The following is a 14,145-nucleotide window of genomic DNA, read 5'->3' on the forward strand; positions in this document are numbered from 1 at the left end:
TCTTTTTGCAATAACTTTGTCCATCGGTGAGACAGAGACATCAAACAAGTGTCATTTAGCACAGAGGGACAGGGGACATCCCTCACAACCTCCACTCCAACCCCCACTGGTGAAAAATGGAACCGCATGTCTAACATTAACACTCTTTTTGTAATAACTTTGTCCATCGGGGAGACAGACACATCAAACAAGTGTCATTCAGTACAGAGGGACAGGGGACAGCTTTCACAACTTATATTTTAACCCCTACTGGTGAAAAATGGAATTGCATGTCTAACATTAACACTCTTTTTGTAATAACTTTGTCCATCGGCGAGACAGACAGATCAAACAAGTGTTATTCAGTACAGAGGGACAGGGGACATCTTTCACAACTTCTGTTTTAACCCCTGCTGGTGAAAAATGGAATTGCATGTCTTACATTAACACTCTTTTTCTAATAGCGTTGTCCATTGGCGAGACAGAGACATCAAGCAAGTGTCGTTCAGTACAGGAGGACAGGGGACATCTTTCACAACTTCTATTTTAACCCCTACTGGTGAAAAATGGAATTGCATGTCTAACATTAACACTCTTTTTGTAATAACTTTGTCCATCGGCGAGACAGACAGATCAAACAAGTGTTATTCAGTACAGAGGGACAGGGGACATCTTTCACAACTTCTGTTTTAACCCCTGCTGGTGAAAAATGGAATTGCATGTCTTACATTAACACTCTTTTTCTAATAGCGTTGTCCATCGGCGAGACAGAGACATCAAGCAAGTGTCGCTCAGTACAGGAGGACAGGGGACATCTTTCACAACTTCTATTTTAACCCCTACTGGTGAAAAATGGAATTGCATGTCTTACATTAACACTCTTTTTGTAATAGCTTTGTCCATTGGCGAGACAGAGACATCAAACAAGTGTCGTTCAGTACAGAGGGACAGGGGACATCTTTCACAACTTCTATTTTAATCCCTACTGGTGAAAAATGGAATTGCATGTCTAACATTAACACTCTTTTTGTAACAACTTTGTCCATCGGCGAGACAGACAGACCAAACAAGTGTTATTCAGTACAGAGGGACAGGGGACATCTTTCACAACTTCTGTTTTAACCCCTGCTGGTGAAAAATGGAATTGCATGTCTTACATTAACACTCTTTTTCTAATAGCGTTGTCCATTGGCGAGACAGAGACATCAAGCAAGTGTCGTTCAGTACAGGAGGACAGGGGACATCTTTCACAACTTCTATTTTAACCCCTACTGGTGAAAAATGGAATTGCATGTCTAACATTAACACTCTTTTTGTAATAACTTTGTCCATCGGTGAGACAGAGACATCAAACAAGTGTCATTTAGCACAGAGGGACAGGGGACATCTTTCACAACTTCTATTTTAACCCCTACTGGTGAAAAATGGAACTGCATGTCTAACATTAACACTCTTTTTGTAATAACTTTGTCCATCGGGGAGACAGACACATCAAACAAGTGTCATTCAGTACAGAGGGACAGGGGACATCTTTCACAACTTCTATTTTAACCCCTACTGGTGAAAAATGGAATTGCATGTCTAACATTAACACTCTTTTTGTAATAACTTTGTCCATTGGCGAGACAGAGACATCAAGCAAGTGTCGTTCAGTACAGGAGGACAGGGGACAGCTTTCACAACCTCCATTCTAACCCCTACTGGTGAAAAATGGAACTGCATGTCTAACATTAACACTCTTTTTGTAATAGCGTTGTCCATCGGCGAGACAGAGACATCAAACAAGTGTCATTTAGCACAGAGGGAAAGGGGACATCTTTCACAACTTCTATTTTAACCCCTACTGGTGAAAAATGGAACTGCATGTCTAACATTAACACTATTTTTGTAATAACTTTGTCCATCGGGGAGACAGACACATCAAACAAGTGTCATTCAGTACAGAGGGACAGGGGACATCTTTCACAACTTCTGTTTTAACCCCCGCTGGTGAAAAATGGAACCGCATGTCCTACACCAACACTCCCTTTGCAATAGCGTTGTCCATCGGCGAGACAGAGACACCAAGCAAGTGTCGTTCAGTACAGGAGGACAGGGGACATCTTTCACAACTTCTTTTTTAACCCCTACTGGTGAAAAATGGAATTGCATGTCTAACATTAACACTCTTTTGTAATAGATTTGTCCATCGGGGAGACAGACACACCAAACCAGTGTCATTCAGTACAGAGGGACAGGGGACAATTTTCACAATATCTCTTTTAACCCCTACTGGTGAAAAGAGGAACTGCATGTCTTACAATAATACTCTTTTTGTGATGGCGTTGTCCATCTGCAAGACAGACACATCAAACAAGTGTCGTTCAGTACAGAGGGACAGGGGACAGTTTTCACAATATCTCTTTTAACCCCTACTGGGGAAAAATGGAATTGCATGTCTTACATTAAAGGAATAGTCTACCCTTTTGCCATGTTAAGCTGTGTTGTTGCCTCAACTTAGACGAGTTGATGCATATCTATCTTTTTTCGGTGCGTGCACTGTGCGGCGCGTTGTGAATGTGTTGGCATTTGGCCTGGCCCCATTCATTCCTATGGTACCAAACAGAGAAGCCACTAAACACTTCCATGTTTTCCCTATTTAAAGACTGTTACATGAGGAGTTATAGGCCTACCAGTAAGTATGGTGCCACAAAATAAAACTTTTTTTTGGTACCGTGGGAATGAATGGGGCTAGGCTAAATGCTAACACATTCACAACACACTGTACAGTGTACGCATTGAAAAAAGAGAGGTATGTATTAATTCGTCTAGGTTGAGGTAATAACATAGTTTGATATGGCAAAAGGGTAGACTGTTCCTTTAACACTCTTTTTGGGAGGGCGTTGTCCATCGGCAGGGCAGACGCATCGAACGGGTGTCGTTCGGTGCAGAGGGACGGGGGACATCTTTCACAACTTCTATTTTGACCCCTACTGGTGAAGGTGGAGCTGCATGTCTGGCATTGACACTCTTTGTGGTGGCTTTGTCCATCGGCGAGACAGAGACATCAAACAAGTGTCGTTCAGTACAGAGGGACAGGGGACATCTTTCACAACTTAAAATAGAAGTTGTGAAAGATGTCCCCTGTCCCTCTGTACTGAACGACACTTGTTTGATGTGTCCGTCTCGCCGATGGACAAAGCTATTACAAAAAGAGTGTTAATGTTAGACATGCAATTCCATTTTTCACCAGTAGGGGTTAAAATAGAAGTTGTGAAAGATGTCCCCTGTCCCTCTGTACTGAACGACACTTGTTTGATGTGTCTGTCTCCCCGATGGACAAAGTTATTACAAAAAGAGTGTTAATGTTAGACATGCAGTTCCATTTTTCACCAGTAGTGGTTAAAATAGAAGTTGTGAAAGATGTCCACTGTCCCTCTGTACTGAACGACACTTGTTTGATGTGTCTGTCTCCCCGATGGACAAAGTTATTACAAAAAGAGTGTTCATGTTAGACATGCAGTTCCATTTTTCACCAGTAGGGGTTAAAAAGAGATATTGTGAAAGATGTCCCCTGTCCCTCTGTACTGAACGACACTTGTTTGATGTGTCTGCCTCGCCGATGGACAACGCTATTACAAAAAGAGTGTTAATGTTAGACATGCAGTTCCATTTTTCACCAGTAGGGGTTAAAAAGAGATATTGTGAAAACTGTCCCCTGTCCCTCTGTACTGAATGACACTGGTTTTATGTGTCTGTCTCTCCGATGGACAAAGCTATTACAAAAAGAGTGTTAATTTTAAACATGCACTTCCCCTTTTCACCAGTAGGGGTTAAAATAGAAGTTGTGAAAGATGTCCCCTGTCCCTCTGTACTGAACGACACTTGTTTGATGTGTCTGTCTCCCCGATGGACAACGCTATTACAAAAAGAGTGTTAATGTAAGACATGCAATTCCATTTTTCACCAGCAGGGGTTAAAACAGAAGTTGTGAAAGATGTCCCCTGTCCCTCTGTACTGAATGACACTTGTTTGATGTGTCTGTCTCCCCGATGGACAAAGTTATTACAAAAATAGTGTTAATGTTAGACATGCAGTTCCATTTTTCACCAGTAGGGGTTAAAATAGAAGTTGTGAAAGATGTCCCCTTTCCCTCTGTGCTAAATGACACTTGTTTGATGTCTCTGTCTCGCCGATGGACAAAGTTATTACAAAAAGAGTGTTAATGTTAGACATGCAGTTCCATTTTTCACCAGCAGGGGCCAAAACAGAAGTTGAGAAAGATGTCCCCTGTCCCTCTGTACTGAATGACACTTGTTTGATGTGTCTGTCTCCCCGATGGACAAAGTTATTACAAAAATAGTGTTAATGTTAGACATGCAGTTCCATTTTTCACCAGTAGGGGTTAAAATAGAAGTTGTGAAAGATGTCCACTGTCCCTCTGTGCTGAACGACACTTGTTTGGTGTGTCTGTCTCCCCGATGGACAAAGTTATTACAAAAAGAGTGTTAATGCTAGACATGCAGTTCCATTTTTCACCAGTAGGGGTTAAAGAAGAAGTTGTGAAAGATGTCCCCTGTCCTTCTGTGCTAAATGACACTTGTTTGATGTCTCTGTCTCGCCGATGGACAACGCTATTACAAAAAGAGTGTTAATGTTAGACATGCAATTCCATTTTTCACCAGTAGGGGTTAAAATAGAAGTTGTGAAAGATGTCCCCTTTCCCTCTGTGCTAAATGACACTTGTTTGATGTCTCTGCCTCGCCGATGGACAACGCTACCACAAAAAGAGCGTTAATGCTAGACACGCAGTTCCATTTTTCACCAGTAGGGGTTAAAAAGAGATATTGTGAAAACTGTCCCCTGTCCCTCTGTACTGAATGACACTTGTTTGATGTGTCTGTCTCCCCGATGGACAAAGTTATTACAAAAAGATTGTTCATGTTAGACATGCAATTCCATTTTTCACCAGTAGGGGTTAAAATATAAGTTGTGAAAGCTGTCCCCTGTCCCTCTGTACTGAATGACACTGGTTTTATGTGTCTGTCTCTCCGATGGACAAAGCTATTACAAAAAGAGTGTTAATTTTAAACATGCAATTCCATTTTTCACCAGTAGGGGTTAAGAAAGATTGTGGGGGATGTCCCCTGTCCCTCTGTGCTTAACGTCACTTGTTTGCTGGGTCTGTCTCCCCCATTGACAGGGTTATTGCGGATAGAGTGTTGATGTTAGACATGCAGTTCCGTTTTTCACCAGTAGGGGTTAAAATAGAAGTTGTGAAAGATGTCCCCTGTCCCTCTGTGCTAAATGACACTTGTTTGATGTCTCTGTCTCGCCTGATGGACAACGCTATTACAAAAAGAGTGTTCATGTTAGACATGCAGTTCCATTTTTCACCAGTAGGGGTTAAAAAGAGATATTGTGAAAGATGTCCCCTGTCCCTCTGTACTGAACGACACTTGTTTGATGTGTCTGTCTCGCCGATGGACAACGCTATTACAAAAAGAGTGTTAATGTTAGACATGCAGTTCCATTTTTCACCAGTAGGGGTTAAAATACAAGTTGTGGAAGATGTCCCCTTTCCCTCTGTGCTAAATGACACTTGTTTGATGTCTCTGTCTCGCCGATGGACAAAGTTATTACAAAAAGAGTGTTAATGTTAGACATGCAGTTCCATTTTTCACCAGTAGGGGTTAAAATAGACGTTGTGAAAGATGTCCCTTTCCCTCTGTGCTAAATGACACTTGTTTGATGTCTCTGCCTCGCCGATGGACAACGCTATTACAAAAAGAGTGTTAATGTTAGACATGCAGTTCCATTTTTCACCAGTAGGGGTTAAAAAGAGATATTGTGAAAACTGTCCCCTGTCCCTCTGTACTGAATGACACTTGTTTGATGTGTCTGTCTCCCCGATGGACAAAGTTATTACAAAAAGATTGTTAATGTTAAACATGCAATTCCATTTTTCACCAGTAGGGGTTAAAATATAAGTTGTGAAAGCTGTCCCCTGTCCCTCTGTACTGAATGACACTTGTTTGATGTGTCTGTCTCCCCGATGGACAAAGTTATTACAAAAAGAGTGTTAATGTAAGACATGCAATTCCATTTTTCACCAGTAGGGGTCAAAAAGAGATACCGTGAAAGCTGTCCCCTGTCCCTCTGTGCTGAATGACACTTGTTTGATGTCTCTGTCTCGCCGATGGACAAAGTTATTACAAAAAGAGTGTTAATATTAGACATGCAGTTCCATTTTTCACCAGTAGGGGTTATAATAGAAGTTGTGAAAGCTGTCCCCTGTCCCTCTGTGCTGAATGACACTTGTTTGATGTCTCTGTCTCGCCGATGGACAAAGTTATTACAAAAAGAGTGTTAATATTAGACATGCACTTCCATTTTTCACCAGTAGGGGTTAAAATAGAAGTTGTGAAAGATGTCCCCTGTCCTCCAGTACTGAATGACACTGGTTTGTTGTTCATAGGACATTTTACAAAAAAGCTATTACAAAAACACCGCTCATCAAATAAAAAAACCTGCACTTTCCCCACGGTCCCTTACTTGCGGCTCCGCCAAGAGAGCGCTTTCCAGCACAATTGAGATTGCGACGGCTTCTGCGACGGCTTCTGCGGGTCAGTGGTTATTATATCGACAGAAACCATTGTTAATGAAGGTTTTGAAACATTATCAGCTTTGCTCTTTTTATAAATATGCTTTATTTTGGGCTCATTGCCGTTCAGTACCGAATGTGTCACGAATATCCAAAACAAAACTAACTTTACCCCGCTTCTTTACGATACATACCGCCATCTACTGGATAACTACACAGGAGTGTGTAAAATGGACTTTGGCAAAAGACACCTTAAATCATAAAATCATAAAACAATAATAAAACCAAACCCCCTCCCGAAAAAAAAAAAATTAATAATAATATAAACCAAATAACCTAAATTATTCTACTTAATCCAGTATCATTAAGATAAATAATGAGGTATCTGTATCTTTGTCCCTGAATTCCTTGGAAAACACTTCTCAGACCGGTGCATCACTTTTTGTGACCCCCCTGAAACACTTCCGTTGTGTTGTGAGATTTGGAACGCGTTTCTGTTTTTGTTCGTGTTGTAAGAATTTGCAACGCGTTTCTGTATTTGGATGTGTTGTGAGATTTGGAACGCGTTTCTGTTTTTGTTCGTGTTGTGATATTTGCAACGCGTTTCTGTATTTGGATGTGTTGCGATATCTGCAGCACATGTGTTGTAAAAATGATGAAGATGTTTTCTTGATTTGCTGGTGTTTTTTCTATTTGCATGTGTTTTCTTTCATTGCAAGGCAGTGACCCCTGACGGCCACCGTACTAAAGCAGTCCGCCCCTGCTGTGTTCACATATGACTAAACAAACTGAACCAAGGAGAAAAAGCAGCAGATTCTGAAACATAGACTCAGGTCTGAAAACAACCTAAGATGTCCTCAGACAAGTATTGTTCAAAATTGAAAGACAACATTTATAAAAAAGTTTTGGTCCACTTTAAATGTTGAATAGTTTATTTTAATTTAATCTCATTAATGTATTTGATAACTGAAGCTGATTTTATTCAACATTCATCACAACACTTTAACTCTTACTGAAAGTCACAAACATAAAACATAAAAATTTAATTATGAACAAAAGTAAAAAACAAAAATCATTCAGAAATAAAAATATAAGAGATAATTTTGTGATGTCTGATGAGAGAAATCTGATTTCATTACTGTATAAAAAATAAATCACACAGTTAATATAAACATAAACTGATGAAGTTAATTTCCTTGTAAATCTCACACAACACAAACACACATAAATGAAACTAAGATAAAAATGTTCATAAACACTAAATGATGACAGAAGAGAGACAAATTCAACTCACTGTAGATTTGATCTGTGTGTGAACAAACTGTGTGTCTCTGTTCTCTACAGGTTGTGGAGGTGTAATATCACAGATGAAGGTTGTGTTGCTCTGACTTCAGCTCTGAGATCAAACCCATCACACCTGAGAGATCTGAATCTGTCTGATAATAAACTAAGAGATTCAGGAGTGAAGCTGATCTCTGATGTACTGAAGAATCCTGACTGTAAACTGGAGAAACTGAAGTTAAGATCATCTCTCTGATAGTCACACATGTACTGAGGTTTAGTTAAACATAAACTGTATGAAAAAAAAACACACTTAAATGTACTGTAAAGTATCTGGGCCCGCTTCCCTGATAACGTTCACTCTTAGCACGCTAAGAAGACTTTAAAAAGATATATCTTACCAAAGTTGTTTGTGTTCCTAAGTGTGTTCCCCGAAGTGTCCCTTAGGAAGCTTCTTAACACGCTGCCTCTAAGTTCGGCGTAACAATATCGCTGTTCCAAGTGAAGGTGCTGAATTATTTGCGATCGATTGCTCAGGGATCGATTTTCCACTTCACGCGAAGGTGCATTACAATGTTAAGAAAGACAACACGTTATATACAAATGGAACATAACTCAAACTATTCCAGTAACATTTATTTTAACATAGTTTAAGTTATCCGTAAAATAGACTTTTAATTAAGTTATCAAATTGTCAGTAATATAGACGAAGCGGGTATCCCTCTCTAATCATCCACCCTCCTTATCCCGTTGTGCCACTTGTGCCGCTTCTTGACATGGGTTTAAAGGGATAGTTCGGCCAAAAACGATATTAAACCCATGATTTACTCACCCCCAAGCTGTCCGAGTTGCATATGTCCATCGTTTTTCAGACAAACACATTTTCGGATATTTTAGAAAATATTTTAGATCTTTCTTGTTCATTAAATGTAATGTTACGGGGTCCAGCAATAGTCCACGACCTTCAAGTCCAAAAAAGTGCGTCCATCCTTCACAAATTAAATCCAAACGGCTCCAGGATGATAAACAAAGGTCTTCTGAGCGTAATCCGTGCGGTGTTGTTGTAGAAATATCCATATTTAAAATGTTATTAACGTTATAAACTACCTTCCGGTAGCGCCGCCATTGAGTTGTCTTGGGAGGCATTTTTTTTTTAATTTAGCCACGTCAGGCAAAATGTCAAAAGGTTTAAGGGTTGCCGAATAAAAAAAATTGTTTCGGAGTTACCGGTGTTGTGTGGAAGTCTGTTCCCTATGTTTCCCTTTAGTGTAGTGTTTTTATAGCGTTTTTATTACATTATACATTATACTTTGTAATATGAATAAAATTCTTTATATACATTGAAAGTTTTAATGGCTACTGAGATGTGTGTGTGTGCATTTATGTAATATGTGTATCTTGACTGTTTTTGATTGTAAGTCAATTATTTTTACAGTATGAATCATATTATATGTATAATATATATTTATTATGTATGGAAACATAACAGTTTTAAAACAAACAGTAGGGGTGGCACAGTGGCTCACTGGGTAGCACTGTTGCCTCACAGCAAGAAGGTTCCCGGTTCGAGCCCCGGTTAGGGCTGGTGGCCTTTCTGTGTGGAGTTCCCTGTCCCTGTTCTCCCTGTGTCAGCGTGGGTTTACTCCGGGCACTCCGGCCAAAAACACGCAAGTTAGGCAAATTGGAGATACCAAATTGTCCCTCCCCCAACTTGTGTATAAATCAACTTGTCTGAATAAACTTGTGTATGGATTACCTGGTTCTCGCCATTAATATAGCCGTAGATGCTGGAATGGCGTTAAGAAATAAAGGTAGAAGAAGAAAACAAACAGTAGAGAAAAAGAGCTACATGTTAAAAGGCATAAAACTGTCAAATATGAAATATTAAAAAAATTGTATAATAGAATACATGATATTATTGCTTTTTAGTATAACCAATTGAATTAAATTAATAAATTATAAATGTAAGGTGATGAAAACGCTATAAACATAGAGAGAACAGACTTCAATGAGGAACAAACACCGGCGCCGTCTTTGATTCATTAGTTCTGATACCAAATAAAGTCAACTGCATAAATAGTCCTGTATCCATTGGAAACATATTTTATTATAAGTCTTAAAATGTCCATAACATAAAATCATTGATAACATACCATAGTTTGACTTGTACTGCGCTGCACTGATTTCTAAAGACTGCTGCACAGTGACGGTGATAGCGTTTTGCTCTCAAACAACGCTAAGAGAGAGCTTACGAATGGTCCAGACCAACCTTATGAAAGTATGACTTACAGAAGATATACTTAGCGTACGAACGTTTTGGGAATCGTGCCATAGAGTTAAGAGAGAGGTTAAGAAATAGGTTAAGAACTAGTTAGCGATAAGAATGTTTTGGGGAACTGGGCCCTGATCAGTAAGCAGATACATCAGCAGTCTCATGAATAATTATGATGTTGTGTTGTTAGATTTCCCCCTACACACCTGACTGACTTAAGTTACATAACCGTGTAGACAACACACACAAGACATTTATCCTCACCGGGTGTCCACAGAAGACAAACACAGAAGAGTCACACAACATTTTGTCCATTATATGAAAAATGAAAAAAAAGAAAAACTATGAAAAAAACATTATTCTTTGATGCATCATGAAGTGGACGATTCTGAATCAATTCACAAATGTCAAGAATTGATTCTTAAAAGTTATTTTACAAAATAATAACATGCCAAAATGCGTAACTCAACTGTGGGAGGGGTGCTGCACACGGACAGCTTGAGAGAGCGCACCGCACGAGCATCCACAGCGGAGCTTACACGAACAGTAGAGAAAGAAAAAACAAATACATCTAACCCTATTTGACTCATTCTAAACTGCAAGAAATCAAAATACATGTTGGGATGATCTTCATCTGCCTTTTCTCTGTTCAGTGAGCGTCAGGAAGAAACAGCGCCTTTCATTTACAGACTCATCTGATGTGCTAATAGCGTTTCCAAAAACCTGCCGCTAAATGTTTAGATATAGATAAGAACATGAATATACTTCAATATACATGAATATATCATTTGTTATTCAGACTGAGGCGCTGGGTGCGCTGCATTAGATAAATACAGTAATACTGCCAAAATCACTGTGTATAATGATGATGATTAGATGATATGTCAGTTACAGTTACATATCAATATACCGGTTAACATATTAATAATATATGTTGATTCTGAATCGATTCATGAGGGTCCAAACGATTCCCACCCCTAATGAACACAAACACTTGAGGAAATAAGATCATGTGTTCAACCTGACAGACTCCAGTCAATGTCTTTGAATATGATTTAATCACGAACGAATCGTCCTCATCAGAAAGAATACAAGAGTTTATATAGGATAGATACATGACAAAGTCACATCATTTATCTCTAATATGATTTATTCTTCATATCTGCAATTCAGAAACTCCTCTCTGTTACAATGCAGACAAAACCAAATTTAACTTTCTTGATGACCTCAGCTTTAACAAGTCATGGGGTTTTAAATTGAAATCATTTAACCACACGTACTTCCTTTATTTCAACACATTTTGTTGTCAAAAGCATACAATACAAATGTTCAAACCTGTAAGAAAAAGACATGTTAGTTATAATGAGTTATGATTCATTTCAATTTCCTTCACAACGTGCAACAAAACTCCTCTGTTAAAATGTCAGAAAATGTAGTTTGGTGTTTCTTTGATGAAATCTTTGCTGATATTATTGTGTATGAAGAGTTTTTCTCCTCGTCGTGTTGTTTTTATAAAGATGATTAAAAACATTGATCCATCATTGACACTGACACACACATTAATAATGTTTTTATAGATTGAGTGAAATTGATCTTTAAACACTGTAACATCTTTAAATGTAAGATCAGAGTTATGTTATCTCCAGCTGATATTCCTCCTGTAATAGAGGAAGATTTTTACATCAAATACCTGATGAGAATTACAAGTGTGAGTCATGAACTCAATACAGATTTATGAAGAAATGTTCATGTGGTTTAGGACATCTAACACTAATAGTCAGCTGTGTGATGGATTTATTTGACATTTAAACACACAGTGTCTCAGTTACTGAGGGATTGAAAGAGGAACATTACATGAAGAGATGGAGGTTAGAGATTTGTGAAAAAAAACTTTGTAGTTTTTCATCCTTCACATAAAGTCTCTGTTCTCTACAGGTTGTGTTATTGTGATATCACAGATGAAGGTTGTGTTGCTCTGACTTCAGCTCTGAGATCAAACCCATCACACCTGATATATCTGAATCTGTCTGGTAATAATCTCACAGATTCAGGAGTGAAGCTGATCTCTGATCTAAAAGATGATCCACATTATAAACTACAGACAGTATGGTGAGTAGAGCTCATTTAAATAAATGTTTAAAGTAAACTCATGCAGTGTCATTTATAGAATATAAATAGTAGAAATAAATGTAAATTGATCTGCTGCTGTTATAGGCTGTGTATCCTTTAAACCCAACAAACAGAAAATATGAAGTGTACATGAACAACACTTGATGCTTTGTCAGATCAACACAATAAGAATTTAATCCAATGTCTGAGTCTGTTTACTAACTGTGATGTTGAGTTTGTTCACTCCAGGATTTAATACTGTGATCTTACTCTTCTTACACATTATATATGATGTTTGTTAATGGGGTTTGTTTGATAGGCCGACACCTCTATAGTTATGCACACTTGACTAGATGTTCATCTTAAACTCTTTTTATAACAACTTGTTTTTTATTTCATGTTTTAAGCATTATTTATCAAATCATCAGAATACAGACAGAAATAACAACACAAACACAATATATACACAACAGATAAACACAAAGTACAGATGATAAATGATAGAGATGAAGATTAGAAAAAAAGAGAAAGTCAAGTCTTAAAATCTGATGGACACTTCACACAACTCTCTGTCGAGCTTTGACATTGATGCTGTTGTAGCTCATGTGTATGTGATAAACAGATTGTTGACATGTTTATTATGTTGAAGATTTCATTTCTATCACTGACTGACAGCACTAATAGTTGGTTTTTCTATCTCTTCATCTGACACTGATGATGATCTCATATCTGATTGACTTTGTTTCATTTTTATTCAGGACTCATGGTCAGATGATATTAAATATGTAAAGATGTCTGATCTTCAGTATGATCTGCTGGTGAATAAGAAGACACAATAGTGACATCACTTCCTCTTAACCGTATGAGTTGATTATTCAGTACAGGATCTGATCTGTGACTTTATCTAAATCTGACTTTGAAGTGTTGGAGGTAAATCTTCATCCTAACTCAGCTTCTGTCTACACATTTCCTATAAGAGCGATTTATCAGTCAGTGTAAGAGGAGCAAGAAATCCCATCGGATCATAAACTGAAGTAAATACTGACAAGATTCCTCTTCTTCTACACTGTTGGGGTTTTTAACTTCATCTTAAACTGAAATGTGTTCAAGTTCAGCACAACAGTGTTGTTTTTGGCAGCCCTTTTAGTTTTCGTTTTAGTCTTAGTCTTTTGGACGAAAATGCTTTTAGTTTTAGTCACATTTTAGTCACTTGTAAAATTGATAGTTTTAGTCAAGTTTTAGTCGACGAAAACGCAAAAAAGTTTTAGTCAAGTTTTAGTCGACGAAAACGCAAAGAGGTTTTAGTCAAGTTTAAGTCAATTTTAGTAAAAAGGTATTTTTTAACCAATGAATTTAGGTTAAAAAGTGTGATGTATTTAATACAATATTGTTTTAGTAGGTGTGCCTTCTGCGCATGTCATAACAAAAAGTTATGAAGAAAAAAGTTTAGCCTAATATACCATCATGTTGAGTTTGTGTGTTATGCTGAGACCTTGCTTATAAAGTTGAGAAACGCGTGCCTTGCCTTGTTATTTAAATACACCACAAAAAGTATTGGAAATGGGCTTAGGTTTGACAAGCAGATACATGTAAAACCTTAAGCCAGGGCTGGACTGGTAATCTAATTGGCCAACGACCGGCCTCATAAAGCATGGACAGCAGTCAGCGGCCCATTGGTTTATTTTCCATATACTGACACTGGGCTGGCCCAATCATCTCTTAACAAGCTCCACCCCTCCCCTTCTGTTTCTTGTGTCAGATGGAAACAGAGAGCAATGATCTGACACACACAAGAAACAGAGAGCGAGTATCATACAGACGTATCATACATCTCGCACTATTTTTGTCTGACCAGCCCATAAAACTCGTTCATCGCGCAACGCAGCCCGTTGCTTTCTTTCTTTGTTTTAATGTAATTCAT

At 38.3% G+C, this 14,145-nt stretch overlaps 1 protein-coding gene across 1 annotated transcript in view; it reads left to right on the forward strand.

The window, feature by feature from the left end:
* LOC129437205 (protein NLRC3-like) overlaps window positions 1-14,145 on the forward strand; it is a 578,808-nt gene that overhangs the window by 154,427 nt on the left and 410,236 nt on the right. Inside the window, exon 6 of the mRNA XM_073862478.1 lies at window positions 7,907-8,080. Coding sequence (XP_073718579.1) covers window positions 7,907-8,080 — 174 coding nt within the window. The remainder of the gene's footprint in view (window positions 1-7,906; window positions 8,081-14,145) is intronic.

The sequence above is a fragment of the Misgurnus anguillicaudatus genome, chromosome 24, assembly GCF_027580225.2.
Source record: "Misgurnus anguillicaudatus chromosome 24, ASM2758022v2, whole genome shotgun sequence".
NCBI classification, from domain to species: domain Eukaryota; kingdom Metazoa; phylum Chordata; class Actinopteri; order Cypriniformes; family Cobitidae; genus Misgurnus; species Misgurnus anguillicaudatus.